Source organism: Varanus komodoensis, unplaced genomic scaffold (assembly GCF_004798865.1).
Source record: "Varanus komodoensis strain SLA01 unplaced genomic scaffold, ASM479886v1 scaffold12, whole genome shotgun sequence".
NCBI classification, from domain to species: Eukaryota; Metazoa; Chordata; class Lepidosauria; order Squamata; family Varanidae; genus Varanus; species Varanus komodoensis.
Window position 1 is genome coordinate 15,388,020 of NW_025335349.1, and position 26,482 is coordinate 15,414,501.

The 26,482-nt window shown below is 37.1% G+C and overlaps 1 protein-coding gene across 11 annotated transcripts in view; it reads left to right on the plus strand.

The window, feature by feature from the left end:
* RIMS2 (regulating synaptic membrane exocytosis 2) overlaps positions 1-26,482 on the plus strand; it is a 367,376-nt gene that overhangs the window by 247,667 nt on the left and 93,227 nt on the right. For 7 of the 11 annotated variants that reach the window (XM_044421755.1, XM_044421757.1, XM_044421758.1 and 4 more), the window contains 9 exons: positions 1,340-1,405; positions 7,532-7,639; positions 9,763-9,834; positions 12,280-12,342; positions 16,496-16,570; positions 18,279-18,356; positions 20,239-20,412; positions 21,525-21,634; positions 22,876-22,908. In XM_044421755.1, the coding sequence (XP_044277690.1) occupies positions 1,340-1,405; positions 7,532-7,639; positions 9,763-9,834; positions 12,280-12,342; positions 16,496-16,570; positions 18,279-18,356; positions 20,239-20,412; positions 21,525-21,634; positions 22,876-22,908 (779 nt within the window). Of the gene's footprint in view, positions 1-1,339; positions 1,406-7,531; positions 7,691-9,762; positions 9,835-12,279; positions 12,343-16,495; positions 16,571-18,278; positions 18,357-20,238; positions 20,413-21,524; positions 21,635-22,875; positions 22,909-26,482 lie in introns of those variants that run through there. The other 4 variants (XM_044421760.1, XM_044421767.1, XM_044421762.1 and 1 more) reach the window with 3 other exon arrangements.

Here is a 26,482-nt window from a genome sequence, read left to right on the forward strand (position 1 = left end):
ACATTCAATGTATGTGCATCATTTTTAAGACAAAATACAGAGATTGCAGCATACATTAGTAAAGGGGGTCAAATCAGTTCACATTACGTTAGCATGTATTCATATGTTAAGTCCCATTTCCACATTAACCTGGGAATGTTTTTAAACTGCACAAAAACAATCCAAAATACACATTTCAGATTTTTTTCTCAAACAATATATCTCTTAATTTACTTTCTCTCAATTTTAAAAAGCATTTTTTTCTTAAATTACACATGCTAATGTTTTTTCTCCAAAAGTATCACCGTTTCCATTTGCAGTGTTCATGTATACATGTTATTGCCTATGGAGTCCATATAGAACCATCCATGTATTAGAGCAGTGGCCCCCTTTGTGCTGCCATCCCCTTTCCTCTTGGGTGACAACCCTATCACCCCCACACCTCTTTATTTGTAGTACTCTACTGCAAATTTAAAACAACCAATCACTGACGGGGGATCTTTCCCTTGTCCCCAGGGAGGCAGTACTGTTTACTTTGGGTATCACTGTATCCAGAGGGAGTTCTTGGCAGGTTCAGGGAAACCCCCAAGGCTTGTAGAAGTATATTTTTAAAAAATCGCTAGACAGTCCAATGAGGACTGAGCATGTTTGATAGCCATAGAATGCTGACTGACTTTTGGAAGGAGAAATAGGACAGGAGGGCAAATGGAATAGCATACCCTGGATCGGAACACATTTTGTTGCAGGTCCCACTTTTGTGTTACTGAATATATTTTACCTTAAAGTAAACATTTCTACTGTTGGGCAACTTTCATACAATATATAAAAAAAGTCTTATGATTTTGAATACAGTTCTGTTGAATTTTGAAGAAGCAAAAACTGTGTTTAAAGGCTGTGCAAGTTGCCTACAAGGTCCGGGTGCTCTCTAATGACTGTTTGCCCATGTTCGTTTCTTTCCCAGCAGCAGCTTTTGACAAACAAAATATAATATGCTCCCAGTAACAACAGAAGTCAGAGATTCCAAAGACCTAAAGTAATGAATTACTACAACCTGTTGGCTGCGCAAGGTTCAAGCCCCATAAATACTTGAGATTGCCTGAGACTCTGCTGCTAACACTGGCATTGAGACCAGGGAAGTGCATTAGCACCATGACGTGTGATTCTAGATGATAAAATTATAATTAATGTATCTATCAGAGTTCTTTGCATTCTGTCCATTTTTGGTCTGCTTTTGTTAAGAATACGATTTTGCAGCTGCTCTGTCTTCATGCCAGCTTCAGCTTCTTATTTTGTGATGTTTGTTAGCCTGTTTTCATTTCTTTGTATTGCATTTTTATTTTTGTTTCTGCTGTGCTTTCAGTCATTATGTCACTCTGCCTTGGTCCCAACATACTCAGTCCACTGACTATCATCATAGAGATCCCAGGTATCTGTTTTTCTGTGTGCAATTCTGTGTGCATAATGCATGTCCTGGTTTGAACTTAAATTTTTGCTTCAAACTATTCAGGTCATTGAATAGTTCCACATGTTTTTAATGGAAAGCTAATTAGTATGTTAACTAGATATTACTTTTAATGCCTTAAAAGCATAACCAGTGCAGTTCATATTACCACTGATAGCAATTGTTGCCCCATTGTTGTGTGAAATTGAGCAGTTTGTTTTTTAAGACTTTTTGAACTTTCACATGTTAGATTTCTAGTAAGTCTAGAAAAAAAATATAAGGATAAACTTTCTCAGATAGCTCCCCTCCCCTCACACATCACTATCCCTAATCCAGGCATTTCTGACCATGTGCAGAAAGAGGTTCTTTTCCATACTGGGGCTATAGAAAATGTTATGGGAAGTACAGTGACATAGTTTAGACTAGTGTAACATACTATCTGAAAGAGTGAGCTCACTAGGTAAGTGTTGGTTAATATCTGTCTCTCAAGTAAAGTGCCCCCAAGCTATGGTATGGCTAAAATAATACTGACCTAACTTACAAAATAATGGGAAGAATTACTGTGGAAGCCCTTTGCTTGGGCCTTATAAATATTGTAGAATGTGCAGGTGGCTCTCATGGTCAGCCTCTTACAGTGATAATAACCTCTCACACAAAATAAATGTTTCTAGACTCAGGGCATGCAATTCGTTTTCCCCAACAGGTTACTAGCACTGATAGTACTGGGGGGGGGGGGTTGTGGGGGAGGACATTTATTGCAAGTACAGTAGTAGATGTAAACCTCTGTAGCAGGGATTACATTTGCATCTGCTTGGAATGGGGCCATTGTGGGAATGGAAAGTGTACATCAGAATCAAAATTGTTAGCGGCTTTGGATGTTACTGGAGAAATACCAATAACCAGAAATGATTTTTGTGCATTACACGTATAGGTTTGGTGCCTGCACAGTATCTCCAGGCTTCTTAGAGCTGAGTCTTTTAGAAGGAAAGCCAACCTTCCCATCCACATGTACCTGTCCCCTCAGTTTTTCTTCAGCTGCTGCTGTAGCGACATTCATAATACACTGCTGATTGGTGGTCTTTGCTGATTGAGCTTAGATCTCTGTTTTACTTCTGTTCCTGCTTCTCTCTTTTCCTTTCCTTTTCCATTTCTTTGTCCCTGTCCTGTACACCTCCCTCCCTCCCTCTTCTTGGTTATTTCTTCCTTTCAGATTAGTGTTTTCAGTTCTTGTTAGTGCATTTGCAGTCCTGTTCAGTTCCTAAGACTGCCTTTGCAGTCCTTAAAGTCTTTTGGGCTGCTTTCAGTCAGTGTACAGATTGTGGAAATGGGTTACTACCAACAGATGGTCACAATCTCTGCCTGTTCTGTTTGGATGCAGGTTGTGTGGTAGGATCCAGTTAAATACTACCAAGGAATTGCCAATTATGTGTGGCAGAACCACTCTTCTGGTCTTCACATAGTATGCTTTACTACGCACTGTACTAACCTGTCTTACAAGCAGTAGAATCAGTAAATTAGTCCAGATGGCACCCACCCCAGACTTGTTCTAAGCCACCCTCTAAAATTGTTCTGGCTTTCTCATTGGTCTCTGTACTGTTTGTGTTTTCTCCATCCTGGCCATCAATTCCAGTTACCATCATTGCTCCATCAAGTGTACCACTTCTGGCACCTTCTTCTCCAGACCCACTGCAAATATCAGTTCATTCTACATCCATGTTGTCTCCTGTTTCACAGAACAATTTGGCTGCTCTGCAACAGAACAACTTCAGCCACCACCATAACCACTGTAAACAAGGGGGATGTCTCTTTCTAAGGAGGAGGTGGTCAAGCAAGGGGGGGGGGGGACTTTACAGTTTCAAGGTTGCCTCATGAAGTTCCCCAGACTGCCTGTGAGAACCAGCCTACTTTGGATGGGGAGGCAGGCTTTTCAAAACTGGAATGGGTGGGACACAGGGGGAATTTAGGTTTGATGGCAGTGTCGGTTGCTTCTGCCATCTAGCCTGCATGTGGCAGGAGCCATCCTGAGGATGGAGCCAGAAGCTTTGCTGAAAGGGAGGGAAGAAGGGGAAGTTTCTGTCTGTATTCAACTCTTTACATGGGCAGATGCTTCTCCCCCATCTCTAAGCCTATTCTGTATCCAGTAAGATTTAGCCTGTTTGGTATCTGGTAAGCTTCAGATAAAGGATAGAACTTCTATGGTTTCATTTTGAATCTGCTGAAAAGGTGAGGAAGGAAGTGAGCTGCTCATGACAACTACTTCTCATGCTATTACCTGTCTATGATGTGATGTCTGCACTGTTATCTCTATGTTAAAAGGGGAAATAAGAGATCCATCATTAAGAGTTACCTTACTTTTTTTCAGTTAAGGGATATATAGCACAGGTCGACTTCAATGACATCAACAAGAATGTTCAGCACAGTAGAGCAAGTTCAGTAGTTCTTCCCTTTCCTTTATTGGTGCTTTCCCTTAATTTATATTTATCACAAGTACCTTAGCCAAAACTTGATGAAATGGACTGGACAGCATTCTGATTACCACATGATGGTCTAAACAGTGGTGGCTTGTCACCTTGCTATCTCTGTGTGAATGAGTCAGCATCATATTATCCAGTTCACCATCCCACTTGATCCAGCAGAATGGTCTTGTTCCGCAGCTGGAATTCACTTCACTACTGACAGCCTGGCACGTTCAGTGCCTTCACCCATTCTACCAGATGTCAGGAAGATTTTAGAGTCAGCAAAAAAGACCAGAACCCAGCAACTCTGTGTTGTAAAATAGCAAGCATTTCTGCAGAACACCAATTCTGTTTTGTGGATTCCATCTTCCATTTTGTTCATCGTGTTCTTCAATTCTTCTTGACACTTTTCAAGCAAGGATATGCTTTGTAGTTGCTTTAGGTTATCAAGTGCACTGTCAGATTTAGGGCATGCCATTTTTTTATCTAATTGCAAAGAGATTCTAAAAGGAATTTAAGACCCTATACCATCTTGTTTCGAACCCCATTCCTTCTGGGAATCTCTCCATTGTTGTTCCAGCCTAATATGCAAACCTATTGAGACTCTTGCTGTGTCTGAACTTAATCAGCTAACTTTTAAAATTCTCTTTGTTGTTGTCATAACTTGTAAAAGCTCAGGATACCTTCTTAAAACAAAAAGGAAATTTATAGGAGGTAGAAGGAAGGCCAGACCACAAAGGAAGAATACAAGCAGGTATCATGGAATTTCAGGGATGGCATCACGAAAGCTAAATCTAGAAACTGGGGTTAGCAAGGGTTGCTAAAAGCAGCAAAAAAGAGAGCCATTTTCCAGATAAGTCCATAATAAAAGGCAGAAGAAACAAGTGGCAGTCCAGCTAGTTAATGTGGATGGCAAAATGGTAACAGATGACAAAGAAAAGGCAGAAGTGTTCCATTCTTACTTTGGCTTAGTCTTATCCTGAAAGAGGCTCTGTGACCTTCCTGTCAAAGGGGAACTACAAGTTGAAGGAGCAGGATGGCAGCTTGAGATTGATAGACAAATTGTCAAGGGTCATCCGATTAAGTTGAATAAGTTCAAATCTCCAGGGCTTGGTGAATCCCATCCTAGAGTCATAAAGGAACTAGAAGAACACTCTCAGAACTACTGTCTATTATTTTTGAGAAATCATGGATAATAGGGGAAGTGCCAGAGGATTGGAGGAGGGCTAATATTGCACTCATCTTTATGAAAGGAGAAAAAGAAGAACCTGGAAGCTACAGACCAGTCAATCTGACATCAATCCCTGGGAAATTTGGGAGCAGATTATAAAGCAGTCTGTAAAGGCCTTGTAAACAATGCAGTAATTACTAGAAGCCAGCATGTATTTGTCAAGACTAATTAGATTTCATTTTTTGTATGAAAAAACCTCCCTGGTGGTTACTGTGGGACTGCTGTGGACATAATAAATCTTGACTTCAGTAAAATTTTTAACAGAATGCCCCAAGATAGCTTGTCTGGCAAACTAGCTAAAAATGGATCCATGGCTGACTACAGAATTCAGTGGCACCTTCTCAAATCGGGGAGAATGGCATACTACAGGGTTCAGTCCTAGGTTCAGTGGTCTTCAACACTTTTATTAATGATTTGGGTGAGGAAGTGCAGATGACACAAAACTGGGTTAGAGGACAGACGCAGGATACAAAATTATCTGGATTGGTTGGAGTGCTGGGCTGAAAACAACAGACAGAAGTTGAATAGGAGGAAATGCCATGTACTGCACCTAGGAAAAAGAAATCACATGTGTCAAGATGTTAGACACTTGGGTTTAAAAATAGTGCAAGTGAGAAGGATCTTGGAATTGTTTTAGATTACAAACTGAATATGGGTGAGCAATGTGATGTGGTTGCCAATGGGCATGTTTAGCCTTGAGAAGAGAAGCTTGAGGAGAAATGTGACTTTGACTACTTGAAAGACTGTCGCATAGAAGAAGGCCAGGATCTCTTCTCAATCATGCCAGAGTGCAGAATATGGAATAACGTGCTCAAGTTACAAGACGCTAGGCTCTGGTTGAACATCAAGAAGACCTTCCTGACTGTTATAGCAGTATGGCAATGGAACCATTACCTAGGAATGCCCTTGCTAGAGGCATTCAAGATACAGCTGGCAGCCTTCTGAGTAGGAAGGTTAAATTTCGAGTTCTGCACTGAGCAGAGCGCTGAGCCTTCCTGGCCCTTTCCAGCTGTAGAATTCTATGCTCTCTTTTCTGACCATCCAACCACTGTCTGTTAAAGAGACAAAGTGGTGCTCAGACCATATCCAGCTTTTCTATTTCTTGCCATCTGAACCAAGATATTATTCTTCCTGTTTTTTCCCTGATCTATCCATGCCATTGAGGTATTATTTTCACTCCATAGAATTTTGATGGGCTCTGACCTTCCATCTTCATCAAACAACTTTCTTCAGAAAGACCCCAAAACATTTCTTTCTTAATGGATAAAAATAGACTTTCTGATTTTAAGAAAACAAGTTTCTGTAGCTTCAGCACAATTAAACTTCGTTGTGCCTGGCTCAGCTTCGGATTCCAAGTTCAGTATGGGCCATTTCCATTCAGCTGTTGAATCTTCAGTTGTTTTTTTAGAGTGCTTTTATTAAAGAGTTATGCAGGACTGCTTCCTGGTCTAAGTTCACAATATTGTCTGGATATTTGAGCAAGAAGGATGCCTTCTTCAGTCAAGCCATTTTTTCACTTATACTATCATATCCACCTATTCCTTCTTCCTTTCGGTAACTTCCTAGTTAATCATACGTATGTGTAATGCACAGAAACCATGAAGAAGGACAGGTTGTAACCTTCAGTGGTCATTTGTTCAATCACTCAACCTACTGTTCTCAGGTGCTTTGGTATATTCAGGAGTGACCAGACTTGCTCAACAGAAGAGCCACATATGGTGAATGTCAGATGTTTGAGAGCTGTGAGTGGGCGACAGTGGTGAGTGGGTGCCCACAGGTGACACCAGCAGCTGGCAAGTGGGTGCCTGCAGGCTCCCACAGGGGTGTGCAGTGAGCTGCAAGATAAACTCAAGGAGCCTCAGTTTGGCCACCCTTGGTATATGTTATCCTAATTCTCAGTTTGGGGCTGTTGCCCGTCTCTTCAGTGAAACTCAAGCATCTATAAGAGGAAGGGAGGGCTTCCTGCATAGAAGTCTCAGCTCTAGAAGGGTCCAGTGAAGTCTCTGCCCAGGCCCAGAACCCTTATGTATGACTGCACAGATGGCCATTTGAGGGGCTACAGTGATATATTACCTTGACATTTGACTGGTAGTGCTTCCTTCTAATATTTGAGCAGAACTTGATAGGAACATGTAAGCTACCACATATATGTATGCGAAACTTTTCCAGCACAACTTCAGATAAGCTCTGGAATGCTCTGAGACTCCTGTTCTTAGATGAACAGCCCAAAGCATTATAGTGCTTTTAATTCTTACTTTGCTCATTAATAGACATAATTTAACATGCATCGCCATACCAGATCTGAGTTGGCCATTTTTTTTCTCATTTAATTCATTTTTATTTGCTTCTGTGATTAATATTTACTTTTGCATTTGTGTGCATGTTCTTACTTTAGTTTCATGTTCACCCCTTATGTTTTGGCAGCAAGGAGCACTCAATGTATCCTATCTTTTCTGAAGATGCAGTCAGATTACTTCGATCCCGTACGATGTGCCGTACCTATTCTGAGGGTGCTTACTATGAATTTGAGAGGTATAATTGGTGTGGAGTGTTTATTTAGGCTCCCACATCAGACATAAACAGGTAGTACTCCACTGATGTTCAGAAAGCAGCCATTTATGTTTTAAATGATACTTTGGAAGAAATAATATTGTGCAAGTGGAAATATACTTGCATAATTGGACTTTCTCCTCCTCTCCTCCCCTCTGCAATCCTCTGCATTTCAGAACTGTTCCAGAGGACCCCACAACCTTCCAGAGCAGGTTTTGGGGCTATGTATGTGGAGAGTCTAGAGGATGGGAGAAATCTGCCTCCTCCTTCCTGTTCCTCTGATTCCATTAGTGGAAGAATTCAGTTGGATCACACCTTTGCTTCTTTAAGTATTTTTTCTTTTCTGGGAGTTGTTTACCTTACTTACTTACCTTATTCCATAACAGGACAATTCATTTAACAAAATATTGTATTTAAATAACGGTGTGTTCTCTTTCATGGCCTGTGCATACTCCTCCAAATGCATTCTGTGCCTGCACATACTAAATAATGAAAACTTGATTTTAAGGAACATGAGCTGCTCATTCCCTGCCCCTTGACTTCTTTCTTAAAGCATCAAGAAACTCAGTCAAGAGAGAGGAGTTAATGCTCTCACCCACATAGTTTCATGCCAAGCTATATAAGGAACTTGCTGCCATGGTGTAAGGAGCTGTTAGCTTCCTGCACTGGGTAGAAAGCTATTATTTCTATGTTTTCCCTTCACATTAATTGTCACCTATAACTAAGAATAATCCTCAGAGAGTTTTATGGCATAACAGGGGTTTTTTTAAGTATGAAAAGTGTAGCTGCATGATTGCCCAGCTGGCTGAGCATTGTCTCTGCCTAAAATTTACTAAATGAGCCACCACAGTGAATGAATCCAGGCTTAGATCTGTCCAGTGAAGAAAAAGGACTGGCAGATTCAGAGAGGCCCTCTCTGATAATCTCACTTAAATCCCCACTATAGAATTTCTATAGAATTTCCACCTACCACCTGAGTCACTATGGCTCAGAGTTTGCAGAAAAGATTGAATCAGATCCTCAGGGAGACGTCCCAGAGATCATAAGACCACCAAAAAATTATGCAAAAACTTAGCTAAAAGGTATGGCTCTGAAGGAGCCTTCCAACCCCCCAAAATGAAGGCAGTTATGAAAATTGTGGCAATCCTATATATAGCAGAATTGGGAGGTGTGTAATCTTTCGGCAAAGAATACCAATTAGGTATTCCTCTGATGCCAATTAGACCTCCATCAAAGAACTGTCAAGAAGATTCCTCAAGATATATGCCATAGGAAATTTGGGTGCAAAGGCCTGGAATTTCATGTTGACATTCTTTAGGAATATCAGGGATATGCAAGAAATACCAAGTGCCATGCAATATTCTCCTTAGTGACAGAGGAATTCCAGAGACAACTTAAATATTTTTGGTTTGTGACATCCACCATGCAAGTGATTTGGTGCATTGCCCTTCCAGCAGGCCTATGTCACTGACTGGAGATTTCCTTTCTTTGATTCCATTATTCTATCATTCCCAGCTGCGGTATGCAGATGATGAGCATCACTTTTTATGATTCTGTACAACCTTGGATTCCAGATATTCTTCCAGTGACATTTACACCGCAGATGAAAATATGTCTCATTCATGCCTATAATTCTGCTGTTTGCAACGACCTCATCTATGCTTTCAGGGTGAAAGGGGAGCAGGTCATATGAAGGCCCTTAGTGATGTCAGGAAATGGGATACTCTGAACTAGATGAAAGGGGAGGGGGAATTGCTGTTGTGAATACAAGAGATTTGCATTGCATTCTATAGTTCCCTCTTAAGACATGCTTGATGTATGCTGGGCTGCATCATAGAGCAACAAAGGGGTGAATCAGCATTATACAATAACAGTGTAATGCACTGGGGTTCCTTGTGATGAAGGGTGGAATATAAATCTGGGAATCTTATGGCTAATGGGATGGAATAATAATAATAATGATGATAATAATAATAATAAATTTTCCTCCTCTTCCTCATCCTCCTTCTCATCTTCAGTGCTAAATGGGGCGGGAGGGGGACCTTATGGCATATAAGTCAATCTGAAAATGTTTAAAGTACCTTTGCTGTTTATTTTATGTTCAGGAGGAGTAGGAAGGAGGGAAGAGTGCCTAACACATATTTTGATGACAATGACATTTCCCCTCCTCATGAAAGGTATTTTAATATATATAGTATGTGTAGATGAGAATTTGTGTTGTAGTATTTTGTGAACATCATGAAGTTTTGAAGTAGATAAAAATTGTGATATTTGGATTTTCTGTGCTCTAAGAATATATTGTAATGGCTTGTACTATTAGTGAGTAGTTTTAATACTGCATGCACTGCATAGTGCTTTTTTGCTTAGTAATCTATAAATGTATAGAATGTGTGAAATTTAGACAGTACTGAACATTATGAACATGGAAAAGAAAATATTTCCACACCATTTCCCACAAGAAACTATTGAAATTATTAAAATAAAGTTCTATAGGAAATAATTAGGATAATGATGCTATGATTGAAAATGCATTAAAATCAACTATATGTAATTAATAAAAGTGGCATAAAATACAGTATCAGGTATAGCAATTAGTACAGTACCATAAGTCTGCATAGGCACAGCAACTAAGCATCTTGCTCTTTTATCAAGAATTTGGCATGCTGAGAATAAATCCAAACTTCTGGGGGGTACTGTGTTGCACATTTAGCTGGAAATGTGGGGTGCTGCAGACACATGGAATGCAAGTTCCCTGTTGGGCTGGCAGATGCTCCGCACACATGGACACACATGTGCACAGAATGTGGTGATCTGTGTGTAAGCCTTGAGTATGCATTGGAGTTCCATATATGTAGCAAATCTGCTGGATGGTGAAGCTTCTTCCTACTGATAGGAATCATCCTAATCTAAGATTCCATCAGTGCTGCTTGACTACTATCCAGTGACAGAATTTGTGGGATTATCAGCTGGCTGTTTAAGTACAATCCAGCCCTCCACAAAGTATGGGGACCTTGCTTAGTGGCAGGAACAGGAATAAGATGATAGATGAGAAACTGTCTGCAGCTTTTCAGCTTAGCATACCCAACTTCCTTCCTAATCTGCTGTACATGTTCCAATATGTGAATTTGTTTAGTTTACCAAGAGTTTCTGGTTGTCTAATTCTTATCTATGAGAAATTGTGATTTTCTCAGTTTCTTTGCAAATCTAGATGGTTTTAACAGTTCCTAGAGATACTAGCTAGTTAGTGGGTCCACCTCCTCCAAATAGCTATCTGTACACGGAAGATGTTTTGTTATTTTTAATAGGTTGTTAATAATAGAAACATCTATTCTTGTGTTAATTACACATACTACTGAAAATTGTGGATCTTGTGTAAGATAGTTATTTTAGGTGCATATTTGTGTATTCACAGCAATATATAGTCTTAACTTTCTGTCATATTTTAATAATATTTTAGTTTAGCAATTTTGTTACTGAAGCTTGTTCATGAAGGCACATGATTCTAATTTAGAAATGCACTCTGCATGTTTATATAAGTTACAAAGGAATGATTTCAATACACATTGACGTATTTCCTCTTGTTCTATATAGTGTTGTCATTTCTGTATTCATAGATTGTTCTCTCTTTAATGAGAGATTTTCAATCTGTAAATGAGAATAAATTCATTGGACTCAGATGAGATTGCTTTATGAGAAGGTGAGCAAATTGCAGCTCTCCAAAGGTTTTGGTTTACAACTCCTCTCACATAGCCAGTTGTGAGGGATGATGGACACTCTATGCCAAATTATCTGAAGGACCATCTTTTTCAGTCCTGTTTTATGATGAACCTATAGATAAGAAGCTGCAAAAGTTACATTAAGTTCCACTAAAACATATGGAAAGTTTTTGCAAACTTAACTCCTATAATAATTACTGCAATTGAAATATTTGTTAAATATATGTTAATACATTAATAGTTAGGGTAAAACGTGCAAACTGCTGTGCCGGTGCAAAGTTCCCCAGAGAGAAGCTCTTTTGTCAGCTGGATACCACTGTATATGTAGCACAGAAGCAGCATTGTCAATGGACCCCTTCCACATTTATATAAGACGATAAAACAGCTTTGTTGCCTGGAAAGTGTGGTTCTTACTTTGCTAAGCTTTGTGCCTAATGTACAGAAATATGGTGAGGTACAAAATAAGATTGTAATGATTTTTGGGAGATGCATATTTTACATGAAAAAAGTTCTTTCTGGTCCTTTGAATATATTCCATAAATACAGAACTCCTTGTAAAAGCAGTGTGGTGCAGAAGAAGGAACAACTTGTACATGAAATAGTAACAGATAGCAAGTCAAGGGCACAGTCCTATGTCTGACTGGGAAATGCTGAGATTTGTAGACCATTTTTCTGTCAAAGTGGGCATAGGACTCTACCCTAAATGAGACAATGATTGCATACACTAAGAGGTAAAGGGGGAAATACATTGCTATCTATTCCTATCTATCTATCTATATACTGATATATAGAAAACACTGGAGATCTCATCTCAATTAGAAAGATGGAAATATGTTTCATGAAAACTGTTATTTTGAAAATAGCTTCATATTTATAACATGTCTTTATTTTAACTGCATTGCAAAGGTATTACAATGGTGCAAGTTCATGGGCAGATCATGTAGTCAATGGTTCAGCTGAAAACTACGGGTAAGTAAAGAGTGTAGTGTTACAATTCTATAAGTAATAACCCAATTTAAATGTAGCTATATTTTATTATATTAAAAGATTTCAGTCCCAATAAAAGGAATCTCATTTCTTTTTTTCACCAGCCCTAAGCAGGGTTAGGTTTTATTAATGTACTTATTTAGTATTTTATTTTTTCACAACTGGTCACAGTACTGGTGAACATTCATAAGTGTTACTGAATGTTGCTCTTTATTGGAACAATTGCAGGTGAGCAAGCCTGCTTTTATCTTTGAATGGATTGCCACACTCATAGGCAGTGTATCTTTATCTCAGCCTTTCATAATAATTATGTAAAATTTATTTTTACTGCGAAAGTGCTAACACTGATATGGGGTGACATAGCATTTAAATTAGGTGTGTACCATCCTGTAATTCCCAGCAATAATTTTCAGTGTTACCATATAAAGAGAAACAGTATCAGATATCTTTGATTCTGAGCTTTTCTTGAAAAATATTTTGCAGAAGGCAGATTACACAGCTTGGATGCAGCAAAACTGAAGCAGCATAGTAAAAGTTCTTCAAGTAAAACTCTTCCCATTTATAGTTATGTATATTTTCAGTTACCACATCTGAACTTATAGTTATCAGCTATTGAAGCCTTAAGAATGATCTGATTATTTCCACTCTGTTCAGAGCCCAAGCCCCCCTGCTATGTGAAATGACCCCTTACAAAGAAAGGCACTGTGAATTGCAGAGCCTTTAATCTCCTCAGTTCTTTTTTACTGCAACAAACTGTGACATAGAAATGCTGTAGTAGTGATCTGTTTTACTTTACTCAATTGTTTTCCAATGTATTGGTTTTTATTATTAAGTATTTAAATTAATTATAAGCTTAATTATCATTACAAATGTATTCTTTGGACTAATTAAAATGTTATGTTAGTCATGGATAGGCTACCAAAGCCCAAATAGTAGCCTATTTCTGGTTCTAACAAAGAAGCAAAAAGGAAATTGCTTACACATACAAAGGCTTGACAGACCATTTCAACAGATATTTGGAGTGCTCTATATAAGAAACAGTCAGAAAATATTGCCCCAAAAAAAAAAAAAAAGGAATGATAAGTGATAAAAGCCCACAGTACTCCTTTTTTATTTTGTTCTGGCAGATGGATTTGTCATGCAAGTATCTTGTTTGGGGAACAGGAAAATATAACAACCAAAAATGTTGTCAAGTGTGTTTTATTTCATACACCCATAGTAGTGTGTTTGGCATTAATGGAACAAGAATAATGCAAGATACTTTGAATGTTTATTTAATTCTCTTTTTCTTGGCATTGGGACAAATACTTTACCTTCCAAAAATTATCATGTGATCCTTAATTTATAACATACATAGTTGAGTCCAAAAATGAGTGGAATCCCGTTAGTTCATCCTGTTGTCTGAAGGCAATTCCCCCTCTCCTATGTGTCCCTAAAAGGATCAGGAGGCCCTCTGGAACAGTTTTGTGAAGTTGTGGGAGCTGCAGGAGGACAGAAAATAGTGTTGCATATTAGATTCTGCTTCAAAATTATTTGCATTTAATTTGCATTGAAATTGGTGGGACTTGTTAAAACATTGCTTTATTTGCTTTCTTATTTCAGTGACACTTAAATGTAGCTAACTTATTCAAGAACCAATCCATAGTTTAGACCTCCAGAAAGGAAAGCTCAGGCCTTTGAACCACTATATACAGTAATTCTTTTGTGTTTTTCTTTAGCAGGTATTCTTTATTTTACAATAACCATGCTTTATTCTTTAGTAACTATTATTTAGTGACTTTAATAATAGTAACCATATCTCGATAGCTAAAACAAATTCCCAAGCAAGACTGTTGAAGAGCATAATGCATTTCAATCAGTAAAATTCTCATGTTTGTAACTTCAAAATACCAGAAACAGGAGGATAAAGAACTGAAGAATATATACACATAAAACATGTCAGTACAAGATGAAAAAAGAATTCTTAGACTGATTCACTGTGACTGATATCTGCTATCATTTCCTTGAGTACAGAGTTCAGTATTGAAAGAAAGATTCATGTTATTCTCAAAGAAAACTGAATTTGTTACTGTAGGTTCACCATACTACAATCACATTGGATTCTTGCCCTTAAATATATCCATGTGCATACTTCGATACAGAAGAGAGTATCAGGAATTACATGAATCTTCCTCCATGTTGGTTGCTGCATACTTCCTTGTCTTATGTGCTTTGTAGTGCAATTCTATGTGTATTTACTCAAAAACTCCCATTGAATTACATGTGAATTTTACCAGGTTCTTTAGAATACTAGAGGCAAGTGGTACCTACAACAGTTTATCATTTTCTCCAATCAGCCAGAACATCTTACTTCTGCTAAGGGATCCAGCAGGCCAATTCAATCTCTTCTTGGTTTTTCATTTTTTGCTTTCAACTGACACTTGAACATTCTGTGGTTCCCTGTGAGCATACAGTATCTTCAGCCACATTTATGCGGCTGCTTTGACCCTGCAGTAGCCCACATTCTATTGATTAAAAGCAGCATTGTATAGTCAGTTGTGTTTCAGATGAACTCCATGGGTAGATGTTTGCTCTCTAGCATTGAGCACTGGTCATGTTGTTCACAGTACCTGATGAACAGCAGGAGAAGCTGTTAGGGGCATAAGCAAGAGCCAGTTCACTTGGATTTTTCATTTTCATCATTATTTTTCATTTTTCTTTTCGAACTGACAGCCAATACCCTTTGGTGCCTTGTGAGTGCTGAGCATGCTTAGTTCTCTCTCTGGTGGATTTGGTTTTTTTTTTTAAGGCGGTAATTCTGTTTCGATACTTCCCAAAAGCGTAGGTTTTTCTGAGCATGCTTATATCTTGCTCTTTCTTTTCAGTTGTTCACGTTGGCTCCATTTTTGTTGGAACAGGAATACTTGAGTTTGCTGCTATACAGAGAAATATCTCTGTTACTGTGCTATGATACTTTTCTGAACGCATATACTTTCTCCATACTACAGAATGGGAAGAATTTAGTATTAAGTTCTGTCATAATAGGATTTAGCTGTACTCCACTGATTGCCCTTACAACATTGTCCACCATATTTATTATAATACGTGCGTAGGTGATACATATCGCATAGGGCTGCAGTTGAATACTACTCTATCATATCTGTTATACCTTGTGCAAATGATATACATTAAGGAGGGCCATGGTTGTAGTGAGAAGTACTTTGCTCCAGAATTGTCATGGTTGATGATACATGTGACCTGTCTGTAAGAGAAAGGATTGCCTTCCACTTCCACTACTTGTATTGTGTCTGAGTACTCGTGTAACAGAACCTATATATTTGGGGTATCTTCTATAAAAGAAAACTCATACAAATACTGCACATAACATATGCAAATACTACAGAATATTACAGAGATGGAAATCTTTTCTTTTTGGAACTAGGAGAAAAAGAAATCTTACTCTCAACATAGGAGAAGTTCTTGTGAACTGGACACATCAGATGTAAAAAAAATCTGACTATACTTTAAAGTTGAAATAGTGAAAAAGTTGTTGCATGATATTTCAGAAACTTCTGAAATTTGATCAGAACTTTATTTACATCTGTGCAGTTGGCTTCTTGGATATTAACAGGATTTATGTTGAGCTTTTTTTATCTTTGTAGGAAGAGATAGTGGGAAAATAATTCTTGAAGTTTTTATAAATACTTCTGAAATTATGAATTTTCACAGACAGACAAATTGTTGTTATACACATTTTGGAAGAAAAATTAAGTTATTTATGACCTTAATCTTAGAGTGGATATATCTTAACAAGCATTGCATAAGCATACCAGTGGAAATGAGATCTTCTCCAGATACTTGTATCTTTGTTGAAAATATCTGTTGTTTGTGCAACTTCATAAATTCTGCATATATAGTCTGTCTGATACACTTTATTTTATGATCCCTGTTTTATATTTTTCACAGCATAACTTTATATTAGATATGTGATACATTTATTTTATAGTAGTTTATATCCTATAGCAAGGGTATATTTCTGGAAAATACTCTGTTAATAGCATATAACAAACTTTTCATCTGAACAAATTGAAATCTCTTTGTGGGAAAGGTTATTGATGGCTTGCTAACAAAAGTTCTTGTGTCTATAACCAAACAGCAAAGTTCCAATAGCTAGTAGAAGAATAGCATGTCCGAGGATTGAAATCCAACAGCCTTCCACAGATACCGACAGGTATTCCCAGTACAAAAATAAGTAGCTGGTAGAGACTTAGAGTTGTGGCTCCTGGGTATACATATGTTTGTATTCCTTATTTCAGTGTGATCAGTGTATCTAGAATAGAAAAAGTCATATGTGATCATTAAAATGCATCAGTATTCTGCTGCATTTTCATGTTTTCATCTTTGTCACAGACATATTCATTGCTTTTGATGAGCATGTTTTAATCCGATGTCTGCCATTCTTTGTGAGGCAGGTAACACATCTTCTGGAAAGCAATGAACTGTTTGCACACTTATTTATATTTCCTCATTTGCTCACTGTAGCAATAATCTATATCTTAAAAAACATTCTGCGTTGATGCACTTGACCTAAGTATACATATATTTTGCATCCAGGGTCCATTTTCCTCCTCCTTAATTTTTAAAACTTTATGTAATCAGCTCAAGGTGTGTATAGGTATTCTGTCTGGACACTAACAAATTGATTTTAGTAATGCAACAGAAATAACTTATTTGTAATCACAGTACATTTTAATTTGTCAGATTACATTTAAGCTAAATTCTCATTCTGAAATATTTGAAGGTTTTGGTGTTCATCATGACTTTTAACCTTCTGAAACTGCAGAATCTAAATGCTTTGTTAAGGATTCATTATCCTGTTTGAATGTGGAAAATAATGTGCTCAGCTCTGCAATGAGTTGACAAGAAAATCAAATCAGTGGGGTTTTTTCCCAGTAGAAAATGAAGGATGATAAAGTTAGAAATATTTAAACAGTGAAATTCAAAATCATTAGTTGTATTACACAAAGAGTTTCAAAATACCTTTTAGGGAAAATTTGAGCATAATTTTCCTTGTGGATGCAATCTACTTTTATTATTTTGCAACTTTCAGTTATTAGAGAAACAATAATTTGTGACTGAATAGCAATAGGATGATTTACCTATGCTTGAAAAACCTGTCAAGATACGGCCAAGCAAGCACCTTCTATTGAAAGTCCAAGGAGTAACGTAGGTTAATTAAAAGCTAATGCAAAATACTTTGAAAAAGGGTGTGCTCACCCTTACTGTTCAGGGAAAACCAGTTGCAGTTACATTCTTACTAAGCTTCTCATAGAACCCAGTACCTGCCACCCTCCATGAGTAACTTTTCCTTTGTATATAAAGCATCTTCTTATTCCCTCATTTTTAGTCCTGTATGTGGAATAAGAAAGATTTTTACAGTTGGGCCACTCTTAGTATATAAGAGCTGCTTTACAGGTCACATCATGTCATTTAACTTTCTATACCATCCAATAGCTAAAGCGCTCTGGGTCGTTTCTGAGTATCAATATATAGGAAGAGCTATATTTGTATAGAACATAGCTCTCCCATATGGCCCACAGCTTCTGATAAATACTTCTGAATGCAGGAAGGAGCTGCAAAACAGCAATTCCCATGCTATGAAGATAATTGAGAAGGGCAATATGACTTTAAACACTACTTTGAAGCCAAAGCATTCTCTCTCTCTTCCATCCATAATATATATCTTCCTACCCAACAAGAGAGGTCTACATTCATGCCATGTCAAGAAAATATGGTAGTGAAAGTTACTATATTGCCTTCCTACCATAAATGTGTAGACCTTTCTTTCAAATGTAGCACTGAACCCTTAAATTTTGTGTCAGTTAAGTGTCAGTTGTTTCAAGCTAAGGTGACTTTTTTGTTTATCCTTGACATTAAAGAAGTGAAACAATGGATGTGTTGGGAGACCAAGCTTCCTATTCAGAAAGTGAACATGTAGATCCAGAAGAAAACATGAGGTAATCTTTGTGGGTGTGCCTGAAGCTAGCTATGCTTCCTCCCTGCAAATACTTTCTGTGTTCTGGTGCAGTGTGTATGCTTGTTAGGTGCTTTAAATTAGAGGCTCTTATTGGCTGGCATTATTCTGAACTTGTCTGTGGGGCTCTAACTTATTATCACATTGAAGGCACATGTTAGCACGTGTGACAGTTGCTTTTATTTTTAAAAATCTGCAAAGTTACTTTCTCTAAGAGGAAGGTTGGCAAGCTATTAGAACTTCTGGACAAATCCCACTGAAATGAATGAAAGCTGTGACATTCATACCATTTGGATTCCACAGGACAGCTTTGGGTATATTGGAGTTCAATTTGCTGTTAGATATTGTGAGAGCTTCATAATACAACTGTGTTCTCTTGCCCACTTAACACTAAATTACATTTTAATTTCCTAAATTATATTAATTTGTGAGTAATAACTTAATTGTGTTGATTTGTAATTCTTTATTTGAAGGCAAGGCATAAGTTAAAATGTATGAATTAAGTTGTTTTTAACAGTTTTGTTGGCCAGCATCTTTCCATATCCGCAGCATTCCTTGCAACATGTAAGGACCTTAATTATTACACACATACATAGATACTGCAAAAATCCTCTTTAATATCCTTTGTTTAGAATAGAAGTTTACAAGTACATTGTACAAGTGGTTTTGTGCTACAGCATATTTGCATACTTATTCAGAATTTTTTGTGCCTATTTTGGCTTTTTACATTTTCTCATTAGTCATATCAGACCTTCAATCTGATGTTCTTTGTATTTCTTTCCCTCATAGGTGCAGTAATATTACTGCATCAGTCATACAAATGTTGTTCAGTAGCAGATAGATTTGATCTGCTTTAAAACTCTTTTATCCCCTTCTAAAATTTGCCTGATGATTGACGCCAGTATTTTGTAAATTATTTATAACTATTATACACAGCTTGATCTTGAAATCCCTTGTTTATATTTTGTAATTCTGGTGAAGTATACAGTTATCATTGTCTACTTTGTTGACTGAAAATGCAAGATATGGCTTGATTTTTACAGTGACTGAATTTGTACATAATGGTGGTGACTTGCAGCAATTTGTGCACTAATTAATCCATGAATTGCAATGAAATGTACACTTCCAGTTTCTTGTTTAACCTATGAAACAAATGCCTGTTTGGATGTCATGGAAACAATGTGCATATGTTGCATTTGTAGGTTGTGCTAGAAACCAGAAGTCATTCTTGTATAGCACACATGCCTGCAATTAATCAGTTCATCGATTGCTGCTGGGTATCACCATTATGTCTGAAAAAGTCCATTCACTTTTATTTTTTAAAATTTAGTCAGTACAGCATTTTAAATTCGCAGAATCTTTGCAAAATTGTCACCACTTTATTTTACTGCAGAATATGCCAGTGGAAAAACACTATAGGTTATATTCATTATTGATCTTTTTAAAATGATTCCATTCATATACCAATTTTGGTATATGGAAGCACATGCCTTTAGTACATGTCTGAACATTATCTAGAGCCATTGTGATATAATGGTCAAGAGTGTCGGATTGAGACTCAGGATCTGGCTTCCATTCTCCACAAAACTATGAAACACACTGGGTAACTTCGGGCCAGTCACTGCCTCTCAGCCTCATCTACTTTACAGGGAGAGAAGAAGAACCCTGTAGACTGTTTTGGCTTCCTTATAAGAAGAAGAAAGGCAGGATATAAATGCAATGTAACAATAATAATTTAGAAGCAAACTAAAAACTAAAAGTTTGAAATGTACTTAATAATGAACATCTCCAAACCCAGTATGATGCAGCATAATGCATAACTACAGATAAAGGTCCATTGAGCTGCTTTTTGACTAACATTACAGGAATTGGGAACCTAGACTACCATATCAAAGATCCAGATCAACAGAACAGCGTCCTGTGCTAGAGCGGCCCAGCCCCCGCTCCCGATCCACTGAGCGTCCTGACTCAAACCTCATGAGATCGATGCCTTCATTAATGACTGGAAGATCTGCCCCTCCCTCACCTGCCTTATCGAGGTGAAACAGACAATCGAATCAGACTAATCCCGCCCCACCAGCTCACTCTTTTATTTTCCCAAAAGCTCAATAATATTGCCTTTCATCATTGGCTGATCACTAGTACCTGTAGATACTAACCGTGCCAACGTCAACACACTATTTATATTCCATTAGGGATATAATGGTGTGCCTGCCATTGTACTTTGTTTACTAACAATAGTTAATTACACAATTAATTACATTTGTTTGTGATTTCTCATTTATCAGGAATCCTGGGTGATTTCTCACACCAAAGCACCTCATAACTACCATGTACTTCTCTTACAGAATGAGAAATTGTATGTGGTTATCAGACATCACTTATGGAACAACCATCATAACATCAAATGAAACTTTTTTTTCAAGAAAACAGTTTCCTAAATTTGATTGTATTAATTTTCATGTATTAACCACTAATTTAACCACTGTTTTCTCTGATTTTTTGTGTGCATGTTCTGCATTGTTCCTGTTTAAGTAATGTAGTGAATTCATGATCAAGGAGTATAGTTCAACTTTTTCTACAAAAAATATAAAGAAAGGTGGCAAAGAAATGTGTGGAGTTGACTTTGACCAAATCAAATATTTTCTAGTTTCTTTGCTTTTCAATAGTGAATGATGATAATTAAGAACAATAATGTTATTACTCCATTTCACTCATTGAAATGTACCTCTGCTTTATTGCCTGTCATCAAACCAAGTAAAATGTGAAATCGATGTGTTAACTGAATTTTGAAATCATACATATCCTTCTGCTGTTCATTAAACTATAAAACACATGCATAAGCACAACTTCATGTGTATCTTTTTCTGTATGGGTTAATGCATCTGTGTGCATATGTTCTTCCATACATTTCCATAGACATGTAGCAGATGCAATTACATAAACATACTATGTATCATCCTTTTGCATAATTTTGGCTGTTTTCAGATTATGTATTAATAACTGTCCCTTTATACATTGTAGGACTGAGCTGCCACAATGTCAACAACAGTTCAACTTGCACACAAACCATTCATTATTTATTTATTCTTCAGACATTTAAGAATAAATGTATCTTACAGTTGACGGTTTTTCTTGATGTGTCCTATAGGTCACATGCTCGTATGGGGTCTGTCCAAACAAGCCCATCAGGTACTCCAGTAGCAGGACGCAGGGGTAGACAATTGCCACAACTCCCACCAAAGGGGACATTGGAGAGAAGTAAGTGAGTTGTTTGATGTGCATAGATGTTGTGGAAGTATAAAAAATATTTACTGCAGCTTTAAATTTAAATCTTTGAATGTTTACAGTCTGGAACTGTTTTTTCACAAGACATATGTTTTTATATTGCCTTATTACTTTTTCAGCAGCTTTCTATTGATTTCTATAAATACTTTCTATTGATTTCTATAATTGGCATCACAATTATAGAAATAATATATAGGGCATAATATGCCCTGTTTCCATTTCTATCAAAATGTAGGTTAGTATGTAACCTGTAAGGTTTTATAAAAATGAATTTATATAAACAACCCCATCTTAAAAGGTTGAAAGGCTGAACTTACTAATTACATTCACTTCAAAGGAATCTATATAAGATCAAAGTATGTGACACATCTGACGGATATGATTTTAATAGAGGTAATGAAAGCATTATAGAAAAATTTTGAAGTATACCTATGGCTCTTTCATTGAATGAATAATAACAAGAACAAAATTATGGGTTGCCACTTATAACAATATTTTTATTTCCACTCATATTGTTTCCCACATTCCACACAAAGGCTTTCAAGAGATGTTTATTGATGACTGTTGGAGAAATAAGAAGGCTAAGTGCTAGTAGGACTGGTCAATGGTCATGCTGCTTTGTACCCTGCTATTATTCTGGGCAAAGAAGGCCCATAGTATAAACAGTCTTCCAACTGTAAATGGCTTAGCACCACCTCTCCATTCTGAACTACATTCCCTCAGCAAGCGATCCAGTCAAAATAAGGGGCCTGATCAGTGAAAAGATGTACATTGCAATCCTGTACATGTTGACTCAGAAGTAAGTCTCACTGAGTTCAAAGGGCTTACTCTGAAGTAAGTGGATATAGGATTGGACACTTGCCTAGATCGTCAGTCCCACCCTGAAAATTCAAAATACATTGGGTTTCAAATAATTTTTTGTTATGTCTTGTTAAATTGTGTTTTCTATCCCCTAGCTCTCATTCTATATCTTTTAAAATGGGAATATTTATACTTATTAATCCAGAATGTAAAATTCACCTTCAATGCAAACTTTCAAGTTCTCAGCTATTCCTATAGAATTCTGTTTTATTGGCCTGATGAAGACTCTCAGTTTTTATCTTCCAAATGAAGATATATTTTATACCTTTTATAAACATTCTAGGTTTGGTTTGTTTGTTTTTTTTTAACCCCATGCTTTGGTTCCCTTTTCTGTTTTACTTTTATTTTCCTAGACAATGGAGACAAGGAGATAAAACCTTATGAAGGTCTGTATGTAAAGAAGGGTTTGTTTTCTGCTGTATGCCTTGTTCAAGGGTAGGCTTTGTAAGCAAAAAATAAACTCATCTGCAATTGATATCATATAATTTTATATCACCTAATTTTAATCTTGAACATTTAAAATATTTTACATTAATCAGGTATGTGCCCTTTTATTTGTGCAACCTCAACATTATGCAAAATTATCTTTTGTACCTTAGAATTAGCTTTTAAAAGTAACACAAGCACTCCTGAGTTCTGTCTCAGTTCAACAGTTGAATTAAGTTTGCTGCATCAGAGTGTACTAAATAGACAAATCACAGTGCCCTTTTAAAATCAAGGATGAAGATTTGCACTTAAAATTAATGTTTTTTTTATTCATATAAAATAATTTTAGGATGCTTTTAAGGGTAAAATATGCTGGCAAGGAAAGAGCTAAACATAAATTTATATGGGTAGGCAGATTTGACATGTGATTCCAAACCTTGGTTAATATTAAATCCTGTTTAATGTTGACCATGATTGAAGTTGGTACCAATGGTGTAAGTTTTAAAGAAGCATGAGAGAATGAGCATGGGGGAAGGGAAGAAACACAAACTATCATATCCCACTTCTTCTCCTTTAACCATGTTACATCTGTGTAGGCATTGCAATCCAAGAAGCTGTAAGACTATATCAATTGCAGTCAGTGTTTATGTCACAGAAATTTAATACATGTTATTTTGCATGTGTTGTCATAAAAGTTTTTGTTCACTGTGTATATTGCGATTGTAGAACTGAATTTCATGAAATAGAAAGCATTTGTTCAGAGATCCATCATCTCAGTTTGTACTTTCCCACAGTTTTTGTCTTTTGAAAATGCTTGCAACACAGATGGATGTTATTTGTCAGGTGAAAAAGTAGGCATTCCTGACAAATGATAATAAAATACATGGTTATACAAAAACTAGTCTTTTAATCAATGGAAAATAGTGCAGTGAGAATAATTACTTAACGGACATGCTTACTTAATGTTTACTAAATCTATATAATTGCACACATACATTGCCTATGATCCAAAAAGGTACCCAACTGATACAAAGGGCTTGCAGTAGACCACTGGATTTTATTTATTATTTTATGTTTTGTTATATATGCCATATAACACAAACTGCTTTTGGAAATTTTCTTCAGTTTCAGATGAAGTTTGTAATGAGGCATGGGGTCTTCTGTTCAAGAAGGAACCACCTACTGTAGACTATAGGTCTAGTTTCATAGGGTTCAATCCAGGCAAATGCTGGGAGAAGAATATATATGGAAACCCATTCCCTTGTTGGAGCACACTGCTGAATGTGGTGGCTGTGGTGGGGCTGCTGTGAAAGAAGGGGTGATCATTGAAAATCAATAAAGAGGTGTTCCAGGATCAGAGCAGGGCCCTCTGGCCCTGCAGAGAGTTTTTTCAAGGACTTCATGTGCTGCCATAGTTTACGGGAAAATCATTTTCTGCCCACCCTCTTCTGCCAGCTTTAATCTGGAATTAATCCATTGTATGATCATGATATATACGATGAACACAAATTGCTGAGTGCTGTATGCATGTTCTGTTTTGGCATCTAGCACATCATTTGTACTAAATATGTAAAATAATATCAGCAACTTTATTGTTGGCCTTTAAGCCACCATTCACTTTCACTGCTATCCTGACTGGTACATTAAATGTCTTCCCTATCTTAGATGATCTCATCATTGTTTCAATTTATTATGTTTACTGACTGACAATGCTATCTTGCTCTCAGTGCTTTCTATAGTATTTTACTTTGCGTGGAATATTTTATTAAATATTTTTCAAAACATGCAATATAGAAAATATTAAAATGGAACTTGAAGGATGCAATTCAATGCATGGAAAAATATGAGTGGATATGTGTTAATGCACACAAAGAAAATATAATATTTAATTAAACACTAATGTACTACATAAATACTTGACTATAACTGTCCTTGGCAACAAAATCTACTCTTTAGTCTCATTGTACTGAAATATTTATTCCACTGACTGATCAAAAAAGACCAAGGAGTACTTTATAAGAACAGTTTGCATCAGAAACAGGGTAAATTTTGATGTTGTGAGTCTTTCTGTGTTTTCCTTCTCTTGAAGTGTTGTTTGGCCCTCTTGAGTTGGGAGCAAACTGGTATAATGGAACAAGCTGGAGAGCCAGTGTGGTGTAGTGGTTAAGAGCGTGGGACTGGGACTCAGACGATCTGGGTTCTAGTCCCCGCTCAGCCATGGAGCCAGCTGGGTGACTTTGGGCCAGTCACAGACTCTCAGCCCAACCTACCTCACAGGGTTGTTGTTGTGGGGATAAGATGGAGGAGGAGAATGATGTAAGCTGCCTTGAGCCCTTTGTAGGAAAAAGGCAGGATATAAATTGAAAAAAAAATAGTTTTGCATAAAGATGAATGAGCGCACTAGCCATGACAAGCCCCTTTGCTTTTGCAGTTCTGGAAAACCAATGAAAACAGGAGATGTATAGAGGCACTGGTACATCACTGTACATGGGTGATAGTGGGCTGGATTGATTTACAGATCTGGAGCTATAATTCTGAAAGCAACTCTTGAGTGTATATACTCTTCATGTGACACACAGTAATTTGGATCGTGTGGATTGATGTATAGCTAGTGGATGGCCTGGATGGATAGTTGACTAGTTTTTAGGATTGAAAATTAAACTGCCAGTGTAATAATAACCTAATATAAATTTATGGTGCACCCATACCTGGAATACAGTGTACAGTTGCTGAGGAACAGCCACATCACATTCTGCTGTTGTGTTTTGCAGAAGTATTGGGTTAACCACACTAGGTAACAGAATGCTGGACTAGATGTACTTTTGCTGTGATGGGCTCTTTTTACATTCTATATAAGAAGGTTGGAGTAGAAAGCCTTTAGTTTGCTTTATGTGTGATTCTACCTTGATATAAGCACTGTTCATGCACAAATGCGGTACTTGTTAAATTATCACTACTCATAACTCACTGTGTTTTTCATTCTGTAGCTTGATAGAGAAGGGATGATATGGATTTTTATCCTAAAATATGAACACTGTCACAGAAAGGCATAATTCTTGATCAGTAGTCATTTTTACTCTATTGCCAATGTCTATAACATGTACATGAAGATTTAAGGAACTCAAATAATGCAATAGAAAAGGTAAGCAAGGCAACTGAATAGGACATCGTGAAAAGGACTACATCATTAAATGCAATTGGGTGAGCACTTAAGTGTGAAGTACAGCATATACAGTTTAAATAAAAAGGAGGCAAGCCTCCCTTCAAAATAGCAAAGAAAGAAAGAAAAGAAAAAGAAAAGAAAAGAAAAGAGGACTGAGTAGATTCAGTCATCTCTAGTTGCTACAAAATACTGAGTACCATTTGTAGAAACCCACCTACATGGTGAGAGGAAAAGAGTGAATTGGTCTGCTTGAGTCCTTTACACCCAGCTATTAGATAGACCCTGAAAAAGAGAAACAAGTTTTTGTTTCAATTCTCAATTACACTGTTGATTATCATATACAGTACTAGATGAATTGAAGATATATTCCA